This window comes from Euprymna scolopes, chromosome 14, assembly GCF_053919585.1.
Source record: "Euprymna scolopes isolate OS-2025 chromosome 14, ASM5391958v1, whole genome shotgun sequence".
NCBI classification, from domain to species: Eukaryota; Metazoa; Mollusca; class Cephalopoda; order Sepiida; family Sepiolidae; genus Euprymna; species Euprymna scolopes.
The window spans coordinates 54,710,219-54,729,226 of NC_136495.1; the positions used below are offsets into that span (position 1 = coordinate 54,710,219).

At 32.8% G+C, this 19,008-nt stretch overlaps 1 protein-coding gene across 3 annotated transcripts in view; it reads right to left on the reverse strand.

Moving 5' to 3' along the window:
- Window positions 1-1,702: 1,702 nt before the first annotated feature.
- The window catches only part of LOC145293024 (peroxisomal ATPase PEX1-like), a 69,369-nt gene continuing 52,063 nt past the window's right edge, over window positions 1,703-19,008 (reverse strand). For all 3 annotated transcript variants that reach the window (XM_080139313.1, XM_080139312.1, XM_080139314.1), the window contains 6 exons: window positions 18,888-18,947; window positions 17,068-17,150; window positions 14,762-14,865; window positions 9,733-10,071; window positions 8,551-8,711; window positions 1,703-2,345 (listed from right to left, as the gene is read on the reverse strand). In XM_080139313.1, coding sequence (XP_079995439.1) covers window positions 2,264-2,345; window positions 8,551-8,711; window positions 9,733-10,071; window positions 14,762-14,865; window positions 17,068-17,150; window positions 18,888-18,947 — 829 coding nt within the window. In that variant the 3' untranslated portion in view covers window positions 1,703-2,263. The remainder of the gene's footprint in view (window positions 2,346-8,550; window positions 8,712-9,732; window positions 10,072-14,761; window positions 14,866-17,067; window positions 17,151-18,887; window positions 18,948-19,008) is intronic.

Here is a 19,008-nt window from a genome sequence, read left to right on the forward strand (position 1 = left end):
AGCATCATAAGTGAGGAATTAGTACAATCAGGAAAACAGGGAACAGAGATGAAATTCCAAAGGCAAGCAGTTCAAGGAAAGAATTAGGGTAGAAAACCTTCTGGGGATCTCCAGATTGAAGGAATGGGATTTAGCTGATTGTCTGGTTGGTTAGGTCTGTTTATGTCGTGGGGGACACCAGAGCAGCAAGTTTGTTGGAGCATTGAAGTGCTTGTAAAATAGGAACAAGGATGCAACATTACAGCAATGGGACACGGGGCTGGAACTTGTTAAATAGTGTAGACTGTTAGATTAGATACTCTTTTTTTGCCCACATGTTGAGAAGAGACATAATTTCATAAGAGTTGTTGTTCATGAAAATCATGACTAATAATTAGGGCTATGACAACAGCATATTTTTTTTTATTGCTTTTACTCTCGAGTATATATCCGACACGGTTAGACAATTAATCAACTGAGGATCACATCACTCTACATAAAAAGTATACAAGATATCAATGGATATATATACCTGAGAATCAAAACAAGGAAAAGAATATGCTGTTGTCATAGCCCTACTAATAATGGTTCAAGGATCTATCCTATAGGTACACCCACATTAATGTCATATTTAGTTGTAAGGCTATCAAGGACAGCCTAAATCTTTCTTTTGACAAGAAAGGATCTCATTATATCAAATAATCAATAATCAAGTAATGACATACAGAGAATACTTTTATGCCAGAACTTGGTAAACGATTTAAGTGCTACTATCTTAGCTTTATCTGCCTTGTCCAATGTATGGTAGATACATTCAGAGATGACCATTAGGATATCCAAAGTAGAACATGCTTGTCTAAATTCATCCTGAGGTTGGAAAAAAAATAGCATTAATGAAATGACGGACTATCACTAGATTGATTCCTACAACCTCTTATGTCTATAATCCCCGCTATTACTTCCTCCTCATGTTCGTATCTTGTGAAAATGGTATAAAGCAATATATTTTTTTTACTTTGGCAAGGTTTCTCTTATTAAAAGAAATTAAGGTATTTGTACAGTTTAATCAAGACATTAAAAAAATGAAAATATCGAAAAAAAAGTTTAAATTGTACGTATTCATTATGGGATGAAGTTCTCCAAAAAAAAAATTTCACTTAATTTCATCAAGTAGTTTTTTTTTTTTTTTACAGGAAAAAAACAATTTATTATGATACTGAGCTGAAGGTTCGATTTAGGAAGAAAAGCTAGTATTAAAGATGGGCAGAGAGTGTTGTCGCTTTAAATTGAGTTATCTCCTCGTAGCGTGTTCTAAAAATCCAAACAAAAATTTTAAAAATTAAAAGATGTCTTCAATGTGCTGTCATAAAATCATGTTTTTCTGCTGTAAAAAAACAAAACAAACAAACAAACCCCAAAAAAACTACTTGATCAAATTAAGTGAAATTTTTTTTGAGATCTTCAGTTCAAAAAGGATACGTACAATATAACCTTTTCTTTTTTTTTTTTTTTTTTTCTCGATATTTTCATTTTTCAATGTCTTGATTAAACAGTCCTGAAATTAATTATTCATTTACTAATGTAATTTTGTTCTTTATATTTTGTGATTTGTCCATCTTTCCATACATTATGTTGGATTTTATCTTTACATAAATATTATCTGATATGAGACTGCTCAAAATTTTACAACAGTATTATATTACAAATAATAAAATAAGTCACATTTTTTGCCCTCCCCTTTTTTTTTTATTAATAAAAATCTGTTTTGTTGCTTCTAAGCTTTTTCTCAATCAATTTCTCTTCTTCCTGAAGATCACATCAATATCATTTTTGTTAGCATTCAGGAAGAGAAAATTAAAAAAAAAATCTTCAATTGTCTGAGACTTGAAAAAGATTGCCTGATTCTCCTGGAATCTTACTCCATTTCCTGATCCTCCATCTTTTAATATCAAAATCCATTGACAAGCAAGAGGTAGGAGATGGCTAAATCAATGGGTTTGTGGAGATCCTTCATTTTGAAAGGAAAGCAAATGTGAATTTTTTGGTAGAGGATTATTCCTCTTTATTTTGCTATAGCAGTTTATGTTTTATGAAACATTAAAAATGGAAAGACATGCGGGATTAACGTTTTTTGGAACGATGACAACAACAATGACAAGGACAGTTGGTTGATCGACGGATAATATAGTGTTGTGAACAAACATAAGTCAACATAGACTGTCAGTTGAGTCAAACTATTCTCCTGGCCAAGGTTTGGAACCAAGTATTCTTCATTCAATCCGAATCAAGCAAGGAGATATTCTTGCTTCAGGGTTGGCGTTCGAGGGTTAAAATTTGCTTCTCGGCTTTTCTTAAAATCTTTGTATCTGAAATAAAGAAAATAAAATTATTTATAAGAAATTCTCCATAAAAATTCAAATCTGCTTTCAATCCTTAATTTGCCCAAGAGGAACACAATATTATAATCGTCTAAGCCCTATTTGAAAGATTTTTTTTTAGATTTTATCATGAGCTTACTTACATCTACTGTTGTCCAGGAGTATTTTTGTTTCACTTTTGTTTTAAAACCATGCTGTTTGTTGTTTTTTTTTTATCAAATTATTTTTTAAATAGGATTTTAAAAGTTAAATTTAATTATTATGATATCATTTTGTCATTAAATTATAAATTGAACCAAATTGTTATAAAACTATAACTTGTTAAATTAATGTGGTCTTAAAATGATTGAATTTAAAAAGTGTTCAAAACTGTCAATCATCTTATTAAATGAGAATTTGCAAATGATTTTAAATTACTTTCTATTCAATATTTTACCTGCTTCCAAATTCCTGATTTATTTACAGAAAAGTGAAATATATTAATACATATTATTAGTTGATGAGGAAAAAAGAAATACAAAAAAGAATGGAGAGGGGTAGAAGCAATGGAGAAATTTGAGGTTTTACAACCTTCTGGTGGAGGTACTTTTATCTTAAATTTTAAATCTGTTGATAAGTTTTAGTGCGATTTACCTTAGCTGCGATTGTTCACTGTGACAAACTTTGCTTATGGAAATCTACAATTCAAGCACTTTCAATTTCGATAAGTTTGCTTGCTTTCGGTATGGTGACATCTTTACCCATTGATTGCTAATCTATAACTGAACTAAAAAACAATTTATACCCTTGATCTTATAATTTCGATTACGTGTAAAATGCCTTATTTATAAAAATGTAAATTTCTGAATTAAATGTTGTGAATGTAGCTTTTTTTTCCCATAACCTTTTAGGTTGTAGTATTGGTAACTTTACGTGGGAGTTTAAAATCTATCCTCAAAAAAGGTTTCTTTTTAAAGATTTTCAAGTGGCCTTAAATTTTTGATCAGGAGTGTATGTATATATTTTTTGTTTTATATGAAGAAAATGAGGGCAAGAATCTCAATTGTAAATTTAACTTTCAAATAATTTGCACAATTCAAACAAATTAGAAAACAAAAACGCAAAGCAAATTAAATAAATTTGCTTAAAAATATTCTAGAAGTGTGAGCCATTTTGAGTTTCAGAACAGTTTCAGATGGTTCGCTGTTACACACAAGTCCTGGTAGGTGACTTGTTTGTAGTAGACAGTTCCACAGAACAAAATATTCTTACCGTGTCGAAACCCGGGAAAAGAACATGTGAAATTGCTCCAGAAAAGGTTTAATATTTATGAAGCAATTCTGGTTTCTGATTGGTTTGTAGCAGAACGTGAATTATTTGATTCGTCAGTTCTTAGCAGCATCGTTTATAAATAGAATCGTCCGACTGTGTGGGATCATACCCCATTATAAGCCCAAAATATTGCAACATCCTCCCTATTTTTTATAATGGGGAAGTCCCTTGTGTTTGTTCTGCTCAAAAAATAAATATATATTTTTATATTTACTTTGACATAACAAAAATTAGAAATCATTTGGATCTTAGAATTTTAGCATTTAAAAAGACGCCATTTTTAATTGTGTTCAAATGTCAAAAAGGAAAATTACAAAGATTTTTTTTTTTCTTTTTTTTTTTTCTAAGCAAAAGTATTAGTAGGTTAAAGTGTTAATACAAATAAAATGGATACAGTTTAACTTCTGTTCCAGGACCATTTTTTTTAATTTTTTTTTTTTATATATATATATATATATATATATATATATATAAATCTATATACTGAGCATTATCCCTAGGGTTTTCCGCTGATATTCATGCAAAAAAGTAATAGCCTTCTCATAAGTGGAACTTCGCTGGTCTGTATTTTTAATATATAGAAATCTATATACATACAGGGCAGTGAAAGAAAAAAAAAAATTATTCAGTCGAATTCACCTACAAGTTTTGAGAAAAAACGTTGTAGCTTTATCCGTGTCGCCAGTTTCGTAAATACATCAGCGATATTTCGTTCTGATGATATGTAATTCAAAATAATGGATTCCTTTTTTATCTCGTTTTCTACGAAATGGCATTTTATATTCATATGCCTAGATCTCTCGTTTTCTACGAAATGGCATTTTATATCCATATGCCTAGATCTTTGGTTGATCATCCGTGCTCTGTGCTAAGACTATACTGGCTTGATTATCACAATTAATTACCACGGGGCTTGTAATCAATTCTGGCTCTAAAATAGTCTTCAGGATATTTTTAAGGTAGAGTGCTTCCTGGGTCGTGTGTGTGATCGCGATAAATTCTGCTTCACACGTAGAGAGAGATACAATCTATTGCGTTTTAGATTTCCATGAAATAATAGGCCCATTTTCTGAGAGTCTGAAACAATATCCAGATACACTCCTGCGATCTTCTTCGTTTGCCCAGTCTGAATCCGAAAAACCTTCTAATTTTAGGGGATTTCTTGATTTTCTAAATACTAACTTCTGTTCTTTAGTTCCTTTTAAATAATGTAGGACTTGTTTAGCTCTGTTTAAATCCTTCATTGTCGGTCGTGATAATTTTTGTGACAGTTTCGTTACTGTATAGCATATGTCGGGCCTGGTTGCAGTCATAAAATATATGACTACCTATACTTTCGCGATATTGTGTGTCATTTATTATTTCAGATTCTGTGTGTATATTTTTATTAATATCATTTTCGATCGGTGTAGAGCGTCTCTTGCACTCTCCCATTCCAAATTTTAATAGTATTCTGTCGATGTACCTCGATTGAGTCATCGTAACAAGTCCTTTGCTTTGAGTAAATTCTATCCCCAGAAACCAGGATATTTTGCCAAGATCGGTCATTTTGAATCTTTTACTTAATTTGTTCTTAACATGTCACAATATGATGCGATTAAAATATCCTCGACCCACAAAACCAAAATCAGTAGTTTATCGTCTTTGTGTTGGGTATATAAACAGGGGTCTACAGCGCATTGTCTAAATTGTTGTTTAATAATATAATCATGGAATACTGTGTTCCAACACTGAGCACTCTGCTTTAGACCATATAATGACTTGTTAAGTCGCCACACGCTATTTTTATTTTTCATTATAAATCCATCTGGAGGGGTAATATAAATTTCACAGTCTATTGGGGCATTCAAATAAGCATTTTTTACGTCCATTTGATGGATGTTTAGGTCATATTGTGATGCGACTTGCAGTACAACTCTGTCGTTAGGTTTGTGGTCGGCGAAAACGTAGAAAAGTATTCTTTACCGTAAATCTGAGAGCACCCCTTAGCAACAAATCTTGCTTTGTACTGTTCGACCCCTTATGCTGTACTCTTTTTTTGTAAAGACCCACCTGGTAGAAATAACATGTTTATCCCTTGGGAGAGGCACTACCGTATAGGTATCATTTTCGGTTCATGGCAATTTTCCATTCATCACACTGTTCTGAATTAATTGCTTCGTTGAAGTTTTTTGGCGCATTTTCCATTGAACAGCAATAGTCGATTTGATAATCCCTTATACTGTCGACCACAAAAAATCGGGTCGTCTTCTATTTCTTTCGGCATATCTCGACTTTATCATCATTATCATCATGGACACTCTCGCCTCCGTCATTTTTATTGTTTTCGTTTGTTCTAATTATTTGAGGTAATATAATTCCATCCTCTTCATATGACGGGTTTTCGTCTTTACAATTAAACGTGTCTGTGAATTTTACACACCGGATTCTTTTTATTTTATTTTTTTCGGGAAAAAATATTAAATTGGCTGGACTGTTTTTATCGTATCCAAGAAATATACCTCTGTCAGCTTTAATATTCAATTTACTCTTTTTCTCTATATATGCGAAGCAAGTTGAACTAAATATATGCATTCTGCTTAAATTTGTTTTTTTTTTTTGTTTTTTTTTTTTTACCGTAGAAAGATTCATATGGAGTTTTAGATAATGTTTTGTTAAAACACCTGTTGTGTATATAGGCTGCTGCAATAAGTGCATACGTCCAGAGGTTTTTAGGGAGTTTTGATTCAATGAGTAGGCATTTTGCCATTTCAAAAAGTGTCCGCCACGCACGTTCAGCAGTCCCGTTTTGGTGTGGCGATCTAGGAGCTGCTGTTTCATGCCCGATATGATGGTTAATTAGTAAAAATTCAAAGTCTTTATTGGTAAATTCAGTACCGTTGTCAGAGCGAATACACTTAATTTCACCAAGGGTGCCATGTCGGCTAGATATTTCCTAGTTACTAGCAGGGTATCAGATTTATTCTTTAAAAAATAAACCATTATTAAACCTGAATGGTCATCTACGAAATTCAACACATATCTATAATGTTCTCTGGCCATCGGTTCTACGGGACCGTTCAAGACACAATGCACCATTGATAGGATTTTTCTTTTTTTCTGGTATCTTGTATTCATAGTTTGTCATCTTTCCCTGCGTACAGACGTCGCAGTTGAAGGTTTTTTAATGTTTGTATTCGCATTCCATCAACTACAGTCGGCAACTTTTTGATATCAGGAATATTGCAGTGTCCAAGAATTTTATGCCATGTTTGTAGATCATGGCAGGCGGTTTTTGATGGGACTACGCTATTTAAATAATATAGTCGTCCATTTTCTTTAATGTCGAAAAGAGTTCCATTTGGGTATACCAGTTTTGATTTATTGGGGCTAAAGTTTATATTTGCACCTTCTTTTGTAGCAGCTTGTACAGAAAATATATTTTGTTTAAATTTTGGGATTAGAAAAGCGTTTTCTAGAATACAGAAACACTATTCACCTTTATTGTTCTTTAGCGAGATTTTCGCATTGCCTCTTTTCAAAACGATATCATTGACTCGACTCCCGTCAGCCAGTTCTACAAAATGATTTTGTTGCATAAAGTTGGGATCAAAATTGATAAAATCAGATTCCTTTGTAATCACATGTGCCGTGGCCCCACGATCGCCAAGAAAATTATTATTGCTTGTTGACGCATCAAATGTACACGAAAATAAAAAATGTATGTTCGCTAACAGAGCTCTCTACATTTTTAATGTAGTCGGCATTTTGAGTCCTGTATCTACATTGGAAACTCTTGTGATTAGGCCAGTTCAGTGTATAAAGAAATAATTTTGGGTTTTCCTTTCGATAAATAATGCTCTCTCAATATGTTTAATGATTTGTAGCCGTTGTCCAGGGCTTCTCTCATTACCAGTGATAGACTTCAGTCATCTAAACACTGTATTAATTCCGCAAAGACAGTTGCGTTCTTTTCAATGAAGTCAGGGTCGTTTCTGTTTTAAGGTTGTGTTTCTAGTACTTTGTATAGCTTTTGGATTCGTAGATATCCCAGAAATTTAACTTGCCACAATTCGAATTTTGATTCGGATCCATCGAAATAAAGACACACGCTGGGCTCATAACCTCTAGAAGTGTGAGCCATTTTGAGTTTCAGAACAGTTTCAGATGGTTCGCTGTTACACACAAGTCCTGGTAGGTGACTTGTTTGTAGTAGACAGTTTCACAGAACAGAATATTCTTACCGTGTCGAAACCCAGGAAAAGAGCATGTGAAATTGCTCCAGAAAAGGTTTAATATTTATAAAGCAATTCTGGTTTCTGATTGGTTTGTAGCAGAACGTGAATTATTTGATTCGTCAGTTCTTAGCAGCATCGTTTATAAATAGAATCGTCCGACTGTGTGGGATCATACCCCATTATAAGCCCAAAATATTGCAACAAATATAATTCGGATAGCTATTCACATCTTGCTTGTTGGATTTACAGCATTTCGGCTAACTTCTTAACCTTCTTCAGATGTAGTGTTTTCAACTTGAAAACCAGCTTGTTGAACTTAAAATTTGTATGAAATTTCAAACTGAACTTTTTATTTAATTTATGATTGTAGATTGTTCTCATTCCATCAGAAGTGTTAATTTGTTCTTCTTAGTTATTATCACCTTTGGTGAAGATTGAATCTTCAACTTCCAGAAGATAATCACTTACCAATGTTTTTAACTATTACGCCATGCCCTCTCGCCAATAGTAAATACTACCCATCTAGAGAAAATTCTGTTCATACGATAATTGTCCTCATAATACAAAATATCCATACTCATTTCAATGGTTTTGAAAAACTTTGAAGTGTGAAAAAAAGATTTGTAATAAAATTAAAAATTTTTTTAAAAATTGATCAAACTTACATAACATCATATTTATTTCGTTCCGAAGCTGAAACGGAAGGCTTCATTTTTGAACAGGCTTTCAATATATGTTCGTGGTTCACTCGGATCACTTCAACAGCTTCACTCGGAGGCATTATCGATTCACGGCGATTCTTGATGCGTTTCTCTTTACGAATAACCTTGAGAAAAAAAAATGATTGTTCTTTTTTTAATATAGGTAAAAAAAATCTGTAGGAAACTTAGTGAAATTTCAAACAAAAAGAGTTTGATTTTTTTTTGCTGTTATTATAATAATTATAATAATAATAATAATAAATCAGGGTTTAGGTGTTTTACAACTCATCAGGGTGTTAATCTACAATATCTTTTTATACTGATATGTTTTAACTTCATTTTGATTTTTAAATTCATTAAATTTTGATTAAAAAAATTAGCTTTCCTTTGTAAAAAGGATGGTTGAAGTTTCTTCTGTGTCAAAAAAAGCTTTGTGTGTAATAAAATTTTAAAACATTAAAAATATATTTTTAGTCCAAGAAATAAACAAGAAAAAAAAAAAACATTAGGTGGACGATCCTAAGTGTACATGTCGGGGGAAGGAAACAAGAAAAGTCATCTGCATCCCCTACTTTTCTCATCATGAATCGTTTGAAGTATAGCAAAATTAACCTTTCAGTGAGGGGGAAAAGGGGAGTAAAACAAAATGAAGTGATGAAGAGAAAGAGAAAAAGAGGAAAAAAGAAAGATAAAAGAGAGGATTGGTTGTTTTTGTTTTACGGCATATCAACCCTTTTCAGGTTATTTAATGGCAATTTCAGTGATTTTGAAAAAAAATTTTTAATAGAATATATTTGCTTTTTTTTTTTTCAAGTTGGTTCCTATTCAACCCATTGTTGGGACCCTAACAGGTACTACCACTCCGGTTCAGAATGGACCTGGGAGTAATGGTAATTAAGGGGTGGCTCCACACTCCCCAAAGCCTGTAAGCTGGGGGCCTCATCATTGGATATAGTTTAAGGTCATATCCAGGACCTAGAAAAGAGGAAGAAATAGAAATAAAATCAAGTAGAAATCATTTTTTTTTTTTTTTTAAATAAGCAGATTTAAGCAAGAATCACGCTTTTTTTAAAATCCAAAACATTAGAATTCCACTAAAAGGCGGATAACTCTAATCCATGCATATCTTATAAAGCGAACACTTACCTCTTTTTCTACTTTCTCCTCAAGTGATGATGAAATCGTGGTGCATCCAACCTCCAAATTAGGAATATAAGTGACATTCATTTTGCTTCTTTTGTCGTTTATGTCCCCACTGGAGTGACGCACCTTCAAATACTGATTAGCTGCTTTGCTGGTTTCCATCTTCTCATTTGCTGCTTCGCCTATCATCTCATGAATCGCTACAAGTTGCGCATTATACAGCAATGCTTTCAGATCAGCTCCAGTGAAGAAGTCACACATTTCAGCGAAACATTCCAAATCGACATCATCGTTCAAATGCATTTTAGCTGTAAGGACTTGCAAAATGGCTAAGCGTTCCTCCTGAAAAAATAAAAAAAATCATTAAATGAACAACTTATCCTTGGAAAAGATTTAAATATGAGGAGTTTAATAATGAGGAGCTATTAAACTAGTTTTTCTACAAAAAGACTATTTTGTATATGGCAGTATTGAGAAGACATAATTCATTATGAATTGCTTGTGCAAAACTAAAGGTAAATGCCAAACTGTATGTTCAACAACTGCACCATCTCTGTGAGGCAATTAAAAAAAAAAAAAAAAGGCCACATCAACTTCTTTTACCTGAAAAACCTTCATTTTTACATCACCAATATGCCCAAAATCATTATTGGAGAATTTGAGTTGGAAATGTTGCCTTATCCTCCATATTCATCAGAGTTGACACCATTAGATTTCATCATCTTTTTTTATCACTCAATTGCCTCAGGTCGTATAACATTCAATACTAATGTTAAGTTAGGTTGGATGAATTGTTTACTTAAAAACCAGATTTTTATTGTAAAAAAAATTATAAAACCTGTCCAACTGATGAGAAAGAAATTATCTACAACAATAGAGATTATGTTGTTGACTAATTTTCTGTAATTTAAAATTGTAAGTCCATATCAATAAAACATATAGAAAATGACCACACCTAGTGTGTTATAAATTATCACACCTGATAAGAACCGTCTATAGAAAGAGTTGGTAACCTATGACCTGCGGGTCAGATCCAGCCTGCAAAGGCATTTTGACCTGATTACCAATGGCCATTTTTAAGTTGAGAGACAAAACTTCTGAATTAAACAAAAAGTCTGCTATTCCTCTAAACCACCTAACTGAATTTGAATACTATGACCACAAAAACACAATCAAAACTCAATCACCTCCATTTCTACATAAAGAAGACCTCCAATCTGTAGTGGAATGGGAACAAAAATGGATGGTAATGTTTAATGCTGCCCAGACTAAGCTCGTTTCCTTTAATAATTATAAGAACCTTCTCAACCAGCAATAGCTATGGCTAATGATACATTACCTGAAAGTACTTTGTTCAAACTCTTGGCTTAATGTTCACTGGGAACATGAGTTGGAACAGATATATCGAGAGCATTGCCGCAGCTGCTGCGAGGAAGGTGAGCTCTCTCTACAATGCTTGAAAGTTACTTATGCCTGAAAGTATCCTGTACCTCTACAAGATAACAGTGCTCTATACATGGGCGAATGGCTGTCACATTTGGACTGGTGCATCTGCTACTAGTCTCTCTCCTGGACAAGGTTCAAAAGAGAGTCGCCAACCTGATAGGTCCTGAACTGTCAGCTAAGCTTCAACCCCTGTCCCATTGATGAAATGTTGCATCTCTCTGCCTGTTTTACAAGTATTTTAATGATAAATGCACCAACGAACTACAAGCCCTTGTACTCCCTTGATGTAAATACCCCTGAGAAACCCGACAAGCAGCAAAATCCCACCCCTACACAGTAGAGATCCCCAGATGCCAGAAAGCCTTCTACTCTAATAGTTTCTTCCCCAAAACTTTCCCGATTCCCTAACTGTACTGACATGCAGAAGTTCAAGTGTAATGTAAATAGACATCTTGCTGCTCAACTCCCTACATAATATCTCTGCAATTTATGTATCATATAGTAGCCCCTTACATCACAGTGGGTGTGTGCGTTTGGATTCTTAATCCGGCAGGGAGATGTTATGTGTCTAGTGTGTTAGGTATAAGTTAGTGTTAAATTCATGCTTTCATGCCTTCTTGCTTCCAGCTAACACCACTGACTAACCTCACAGTGAAAAGGAAGCAGCTATACATAAGTCTTCCCTGCCAGTACATAGCCTCTCCATCATCAAGACTCCTACAGTGCGTCCACGTTGACCACACACGGTAATTGGGTGCCTTGCACCCCAGGCTAAACTTGTAGGAGATCTCTAAGTAGTAGAGGACCCTAGAGGTAATGCGTTATGGCCCACCGATGTGTGGACATGCCCTGGTACACTACCAACCCCCTACCCCACTGTCTTGTGGGTGCCCTTCGTTGGGCGAAGACTAGGGGAACCAACCCCAAAATCAAACACCACTGCCTTGTGGGCCTTATCAAAGAAAAAGGCTAAGAGATGGGAACTCTGACTTCAAATCCTACTGTTGCTTTGCAGTTTTCCTTAAAAGACTATGGAACCTCAACCAGAAAGAAAAGGCGTAGTAGCGGACACGATAGGGCAACTGTTTACCTCACTGAGATTACTTTCGGCTAGAAGTTGCCGCCTCCACTGCTGCCAGTCGTCGCGGGTTCGCTCCACTGGACATGAACATTGGAGGTTCAAAGGGTGTCTATCTGAGTTGCAACAGATACTGCTACTAAACTGCGCAAGCAAGTTTGGAGCCAAGGTGGAAAGTTCTGCAGTGATTGAGTGAGAATACGCCAACACCGAGGGATAAAGCAGTGAGGGCCCCACTAGTCATCGTCAAGATTGACGAACTACATGATGATAATGATGATGACACCAAAGTGGCACTGTGCCTTGTTTGGAGTGAAAATGCAATATAAAAAAAAATTTTTAATTAATGTAAAAGAAAAATTAAGAGTGGGGTTAACTGACTGACCGATGACAGACATTAAGCGTGAACAACTTCAAAGTGGCAATGTTATCTTAGTTGGCTTTCTATTTCATTCCTTCAACAGAAACATACCCCATTGCTTACTCCTGTACCTACACTATTTAAATCTTTCAAACATACCTCATAATTTCATCCATTTCGCTTCAGGTGACTTTTTTCAATTTAAAGTATTTTGATGTTCCTTGAGGAAAACTAATTTTTGTTGGGTGCTTTTTTTTTTTTAATTTAAGATTTTCTTTTGTTTTTCTGTTTTTACAATGTTTATTTTCATTATGGTTTTAAATATTTAGTCTGACAGTGGTCTGCATATGTAATTTTCCTTAATTTTTCATTACTGACCTTTGTTCGTCCTGCAACATGTCATTATAATATATGATCAGGCCTGCTGGGTTGAAGGAGTTTAGACATGCACCATTTATAATTCAAATAAGACGAATTATTCTTTTGTTTACCTTTTCACTACAGTTATTTAATGTTTTTTTGTTGTTTTTATTAAGAGTTTTTTTTTTTTAATTTTTAAAATTATTCTGTTTTTTGTTGTTTTTATTCTGGATTTTTTTTTTTAAGAAATTTTTAAAATCATTTAATGTTTTTTGTTGTTTTTATCATGGATTTTTTTTTTTTAAATGTTAAAAATTATTTAATGTTTTTTTGTTATATTTATTAAGAGTTTTTTTTTGAAAAAAAAACTTTTTAAATTATTTTTATTACTGATTTCTAGAAATTAAGTACAAAGTTTTATTTTTTCTTATAATAAGGATAATAATAATAACACTATAAAAATTATCAGTTATCTTTATTATTCTTATATATAAAAAAATAAGAGAAAGAAAGAACTAAAATTCATACTGATAAAAATATAACAGGATTTATTTGTGCTTCCAATTAATGCACCAAAATATGCAGACAAGGTTTCCTAATATATGGATATATTAAATGGTGGACACTGAATATGTGTAGAGGTACGTCAAACATAACTAGTATTGATGTGACCTTGACAGAACTAAACTGGAATAAGGTAAGGATTGACTGCTGATCACAAAACTAGTTTGGACAAAATGAGCTTGGTTGTTTTGTTTTATGGCATATCAATCCTTTTTGAATTGTTTAGTTGTAAATCCAGTAATTTTGGTAAAATTTTTCATGCTTCAAGTTTTTTATATCTTCAAATATTTATTTGTGGCATTTAGTTTGGTTGTTTTGTAGAGAAAAATTGTTATTTTTGATGTTGGCTTTACAGAACATGATTAAATTTTGCAAAGGGAAAGGAAAAACATAAACAATAACATTAACACTTGCTGCATTTCAGGAAGCCGGTGTTTTCAGACAGCCTGATCTAGTAGCACTAGTGGACAAAACAAGAGTGATAGATAAATGTTGTCAATGAATTATTAAACTAAAAATGGGGCAAAAGAGAAAATGATTTTGGCAAACATGTCCCTCAAAAGAAAAGAGAGAACTTGAATTCCTACTATTCTTGAGTGTGTAAGGTCTCTCTGTACAAAGGTTTGTCAGAACAACCTGGCATGAGGATACTTTTCCTTAGAAGTAAACCTGACCAAACATTCAAAATCACATAATATTCGCTGCCCAAATAAGATCTCCTCACAATGGCTAACCCACATTAGCTTTTATGAAGAATGGTGCACCTTCTCCAAATGATGTTACCTCAAGTAATAGCACGAAGCTGGATACTCCACCAGACTAGATAAATTCTTTTCCTGGAATTCACTAAGACCAAGAGACCAAAACGAAAAATATATTATAACATATAAAAATGATTAATTGGGGAGAGGAAAAATTATGTTCTCAACTTCTTTACTAACTCAATGTTTGAGAGATAAATTCAATGGAACATTCAAATATCTATGTATCTCATATAGATTTCAAGTGTTAGCCCCAGGTAGGCGGCCTCTTGATTTCTGAGCACTTCGTCTGAAGGAAATAAAAAAGAAAGAAATGTATTATTGGGTCATGACATCTATCTGGGTGAACATATGACTTAATTAAGGAATCGTTAACTGACCCATCATTATGTGAACTTCATGCATTAGAAGAAAAAAAATAAATAAATAAACAACCCCGATTAGATAAATTGTAAGTATTACTTTGCTTGGTATATCACAGTACAGGCATTTGTCAAGACGACCAGGTCTCAACAAGGCTGGGTCAATTAGGTCAGGTCGACTTGTGGCCCCAAGCACATAAACACCTGAAATAGAAAACAAAACAAAAAATAATTAAATTAGCCATTATTTGACTCCAAAATCGTTTCTTAAATATTAATTAAATTTTACATTTCAGAATTTTTGAGATGAGGACTGATAATTTGGATTATTTAAGCTACTAGTCTCATCTTGGTTGTTATCACTGATTTTGACTTTTGTCCAGGTGTGTCCTTTTGAATTTTGGAATGTATTTGTCAAAGTTAGGAATCTTTGTATTGAACTCAAAAACAAAATGCATAGGAGTAACTTGTTCTCATTCTGTCAGCCATGATAAAGTAGAACACTGTTAATTTATGTTATTCTTAGTTATTCCACATGGATCCATGGCACACCAGTTAAAAGCATTAGTTAATAATCAGTTCTAAGTAAAATAAATATATAAGTACATAAACTAATTTTTTTTTTCAAAACTAAATTGTATTTATTGGTTTCATAATCAAATGAGAAAATTCAGTTTCAAAAATGTATTAAAAACAAAAAAAAAACTTAAATTTTAGTTTTTAATATAAAAGGATTAAAAATGAAGATGGAATCTGCATTTAATACATTGTTCTTAAAAGCAAAAAATTAAAAAAAACAAAAAAACTAAAACGTAAGTTTTTATAAAAGTTGTTGATTACCAAAAGAAAAAAAAACTTTATGGATAAAATGAAACTAAAAATTTAGTTACTTCCCTTTGTTAGGAGAGCAACAAGCAGAAAAAAAATGGAGGTGGAAAAGAGATTTTTCAACAAAGTTGATATCGATTAGATAATCTCTTAATTTATAGTCATTTACTTTTGATTTTGTTAGGAGAGTAATCAACAGAAGAAAAGGGAGGTGGAAAAGTTTGAGATTTTTTCACAATGTAATGCTGTTGCTTGGACAGAATTCCAGTGTCTCACCGATGTAGCTAGTCCTGGGAGATTCAATCCCTAGGCCCAGTAAGGTAGGGCTGAAGTCGTTTACTAATTGTTATCTTGAAAAACTTGAGTCAAGTCAGTCGATTGACCAATCATTTTTCAGTGAGAATCAAGGTAGAATGAGTTAATTGGTTGATGGAAGGTGAAATTGCATCTCTAACAGCCAACACTCTCAGTATAAATGGCAGTGCACAATTGTTTTTTGGCAGTTTATCTGGGAGATCGGTTGCATCCAATTCGATCCGACATAGTAGATTAGTTCTGCCAAAGATAGACAAATGCAGAATCTTTCGGATATTTGTGAAAACTCTAGAAAAATATCAACTCAGAAATGCCAGGACGAAAACCATCATACAAAGTTAGTATATGATTAGATAATCTCTTAGTGTATGATTGCTTATTATTTACAATGAAATGAGTTTTGGAAGTGCTCGCAAACACTTTACTTAAAATCAAGTCGACCAAGAAACGAAAGATAACCGATACAAATGAATAAAAAATGGAAGATAATCCCAAGTTTTACAGTTTTTTTGGAGGGTTATTTTTTTCTTTCTATTTTCTATTTCTGATCTTATGTGAAAATAAGTTGTCTGAGAGCAATTCTGAAACCTGGCCGAAACTTATTTTGCTTTAACTAATAAGTTACCACTAGTTAAGATATTTTAATTAAAAAAAAGAAAAATCACATAAATTGATCAAGTAGTTTTATTTTATAAAGAAACTCATTTTCAAGCGATTAATGGGAATTCATAGGCATTACAACATATATCTCACAAGTATGAATTATTGCTGAGTCCTTTGTTTCTTGAGACTACTTTCTAAATGGTGGTGGGATAGTCACTCCTCGGTTACTCATGAAATTTTATTTTCTTATTTAAAAATAAAACTACTTGATCAATTTACATGAATTTTGTGAATATGATAGTTTTGTTTCATCATGGGTATGTACATCATTCTTATTATTTTTATTTATTAATTTATTTATTATTTTTATTTATCAATATAAGGGAATTCTGGATAAAAACATTTCCTTTCTTGACTTATTAATATCAGCTATCTTTTACTGCTGTTTTTTTTTAATCGTTTTTCATGATTAAACTTATCATAATTTACTTTTGTTTTTAGAAAAATGTGGTTTTAAAGAAAAATAAATTTGTAAACAGTGACACTGCAAAAACCCATTTCATTGTAAATAATAAACGCAGGTACAAATCATCAAAATCTTATAATTAGAAAGTTTTCTTGATAATGTTCTTTTCTAATTGATAAACACATTTAACTTACCGTCCAATGACTCTACTCCATCTAACTGTGTTAATAATTGATTAACAACACGATCGGTGACTCCAGTGCTGTCATGACCACGCCTGAATAAAGACAAGTGCGACAAAAACAGAGAAATAATCAATTTAACAAAAAATACATAAACAAATGAATAAACAGGAAAATAACATGCAAATTTAAATTGCAGTTTATAAAATTACTAGGGGTGGGGCTTCTTTACCTGGTCATAAAATACGCTTGAATATGATGTTTTAATTTGTCCAGATTTCATATATATTATTATAGTCATGATTTCAAAGGTAAAAAAAAAAAAGTATTGAAGTGCCATCAGCTAGAATCGAAACCAAAAGCAAAACTTTAGCATTAAAAGCTGGTTACATTACCACTGTACCAATGTGATATGCATATGAACTGGTTAAAAATCAAAAATAAACTAAGCTAAATAAACAAAATATATAATGAATTTTTTTTAATTTTTAACCCTTTAAAATCTATTTTAACTGGCTAAAGACTTATAAAAGAACAGTCCATAAAAGATTCAATCACCGCTCTGAGACTTTTTGTTTTGGAAGAAATAGAGTTTGAAAATATGGAGACAGACAGGCATATAACCTTTTGTATTTTAGATGATGAACCACAGAACCCAGTTTATTTTTATTTTATTTTTATTAATGAGTCAACACTTATCAAGGCCAAAACAACTCGAGGATAGAGGTTAAATCAGCACCATGAACGCCACCATGAAAGGATTGAAAAAGATACGATGGACAAAATTTGACTACTTAAGAGGATGACTTGACAAGTATTTGTTGGCATTAGACTTGATGATGATTATGAAAGTCTGCATCGAAGCAGTCACATGATAATGTGTTCCATGGTTGGGAAATCCTTGAAAAGAAACTCTGTTCATGGAAATTCTGTTTAGTTTTAAATAGACAAAATAAGAAAAGATTTTTTGGTAAATAAATTATTGCTGTGAAAGATGAAATCAAAACAAAACATCATCAGTTTAACATTCATTTTATACTGGCATGTGTAGGACAGCTTCAAGAATTGACTTCCAAACTAACCTATTTTGGGTCAGGTCTTTATCTTCCAGGTCCAGTTTTATCACTTTCTCCCATATTTTCATGGCCTTCCCCTGTGAACTGTTCTGGATCTTTTAACGCAAGAACACTCATTCTTCCAATATGTCAAGTAAGTCTACTGTTCTGCACACATCTCACTATATGTCTGTCTTTAAGACTCACATCACACATCCATTGTATCATTTGTATATCATTTCTCTCCATGCAATGCATATCCTCAACACTCACTGGCCAGGTTTCATTTCCATACATCAACACACTGTATACACATATTTGATAAACTCTTCCTTTTGTTGACAGTGGTAACACTCTTCTGGTTAGTGATGACAGAAGCTCCCTAATCTTACTCAATTCACTTTTAATTATTACAATCACACTTGCACCTGCCTCACCTTGTGCTCCAATGTTATCACCAAAGTGACATTCATTGAAACAAAACAGAAATTTATTTATATTATGTAAAAATATAACTGAAATGTTTAAAAACAAATTATAAATGATTAGACGTATGACCAAAATTACATAGAGTTGTGATGAGCTTTGGAGACTATATACTGCTTTCTTGCCATTACTTCCAGGTCCATTCTGACCCAGATTGGTAGTATCTGCCAGTCCCTTTTATGGGCTCAACTGAATTTTTTATGAACAATAAGCATACAAAATAAACGAATCTACAAACCATTCATATAGAAAACAGAATAAACTAACAAGGGATCACAACAAAGAACTTACCTCGGTGCCAAGGAATCAAATTCATCAAAAAATATGATGCACGGTTTCGCTTTTTTGGCTCTGAGAAAAGAGAAGAAAAAAGAAACATTTTAAGTAAATTAAACAAAGCAATTTATATATT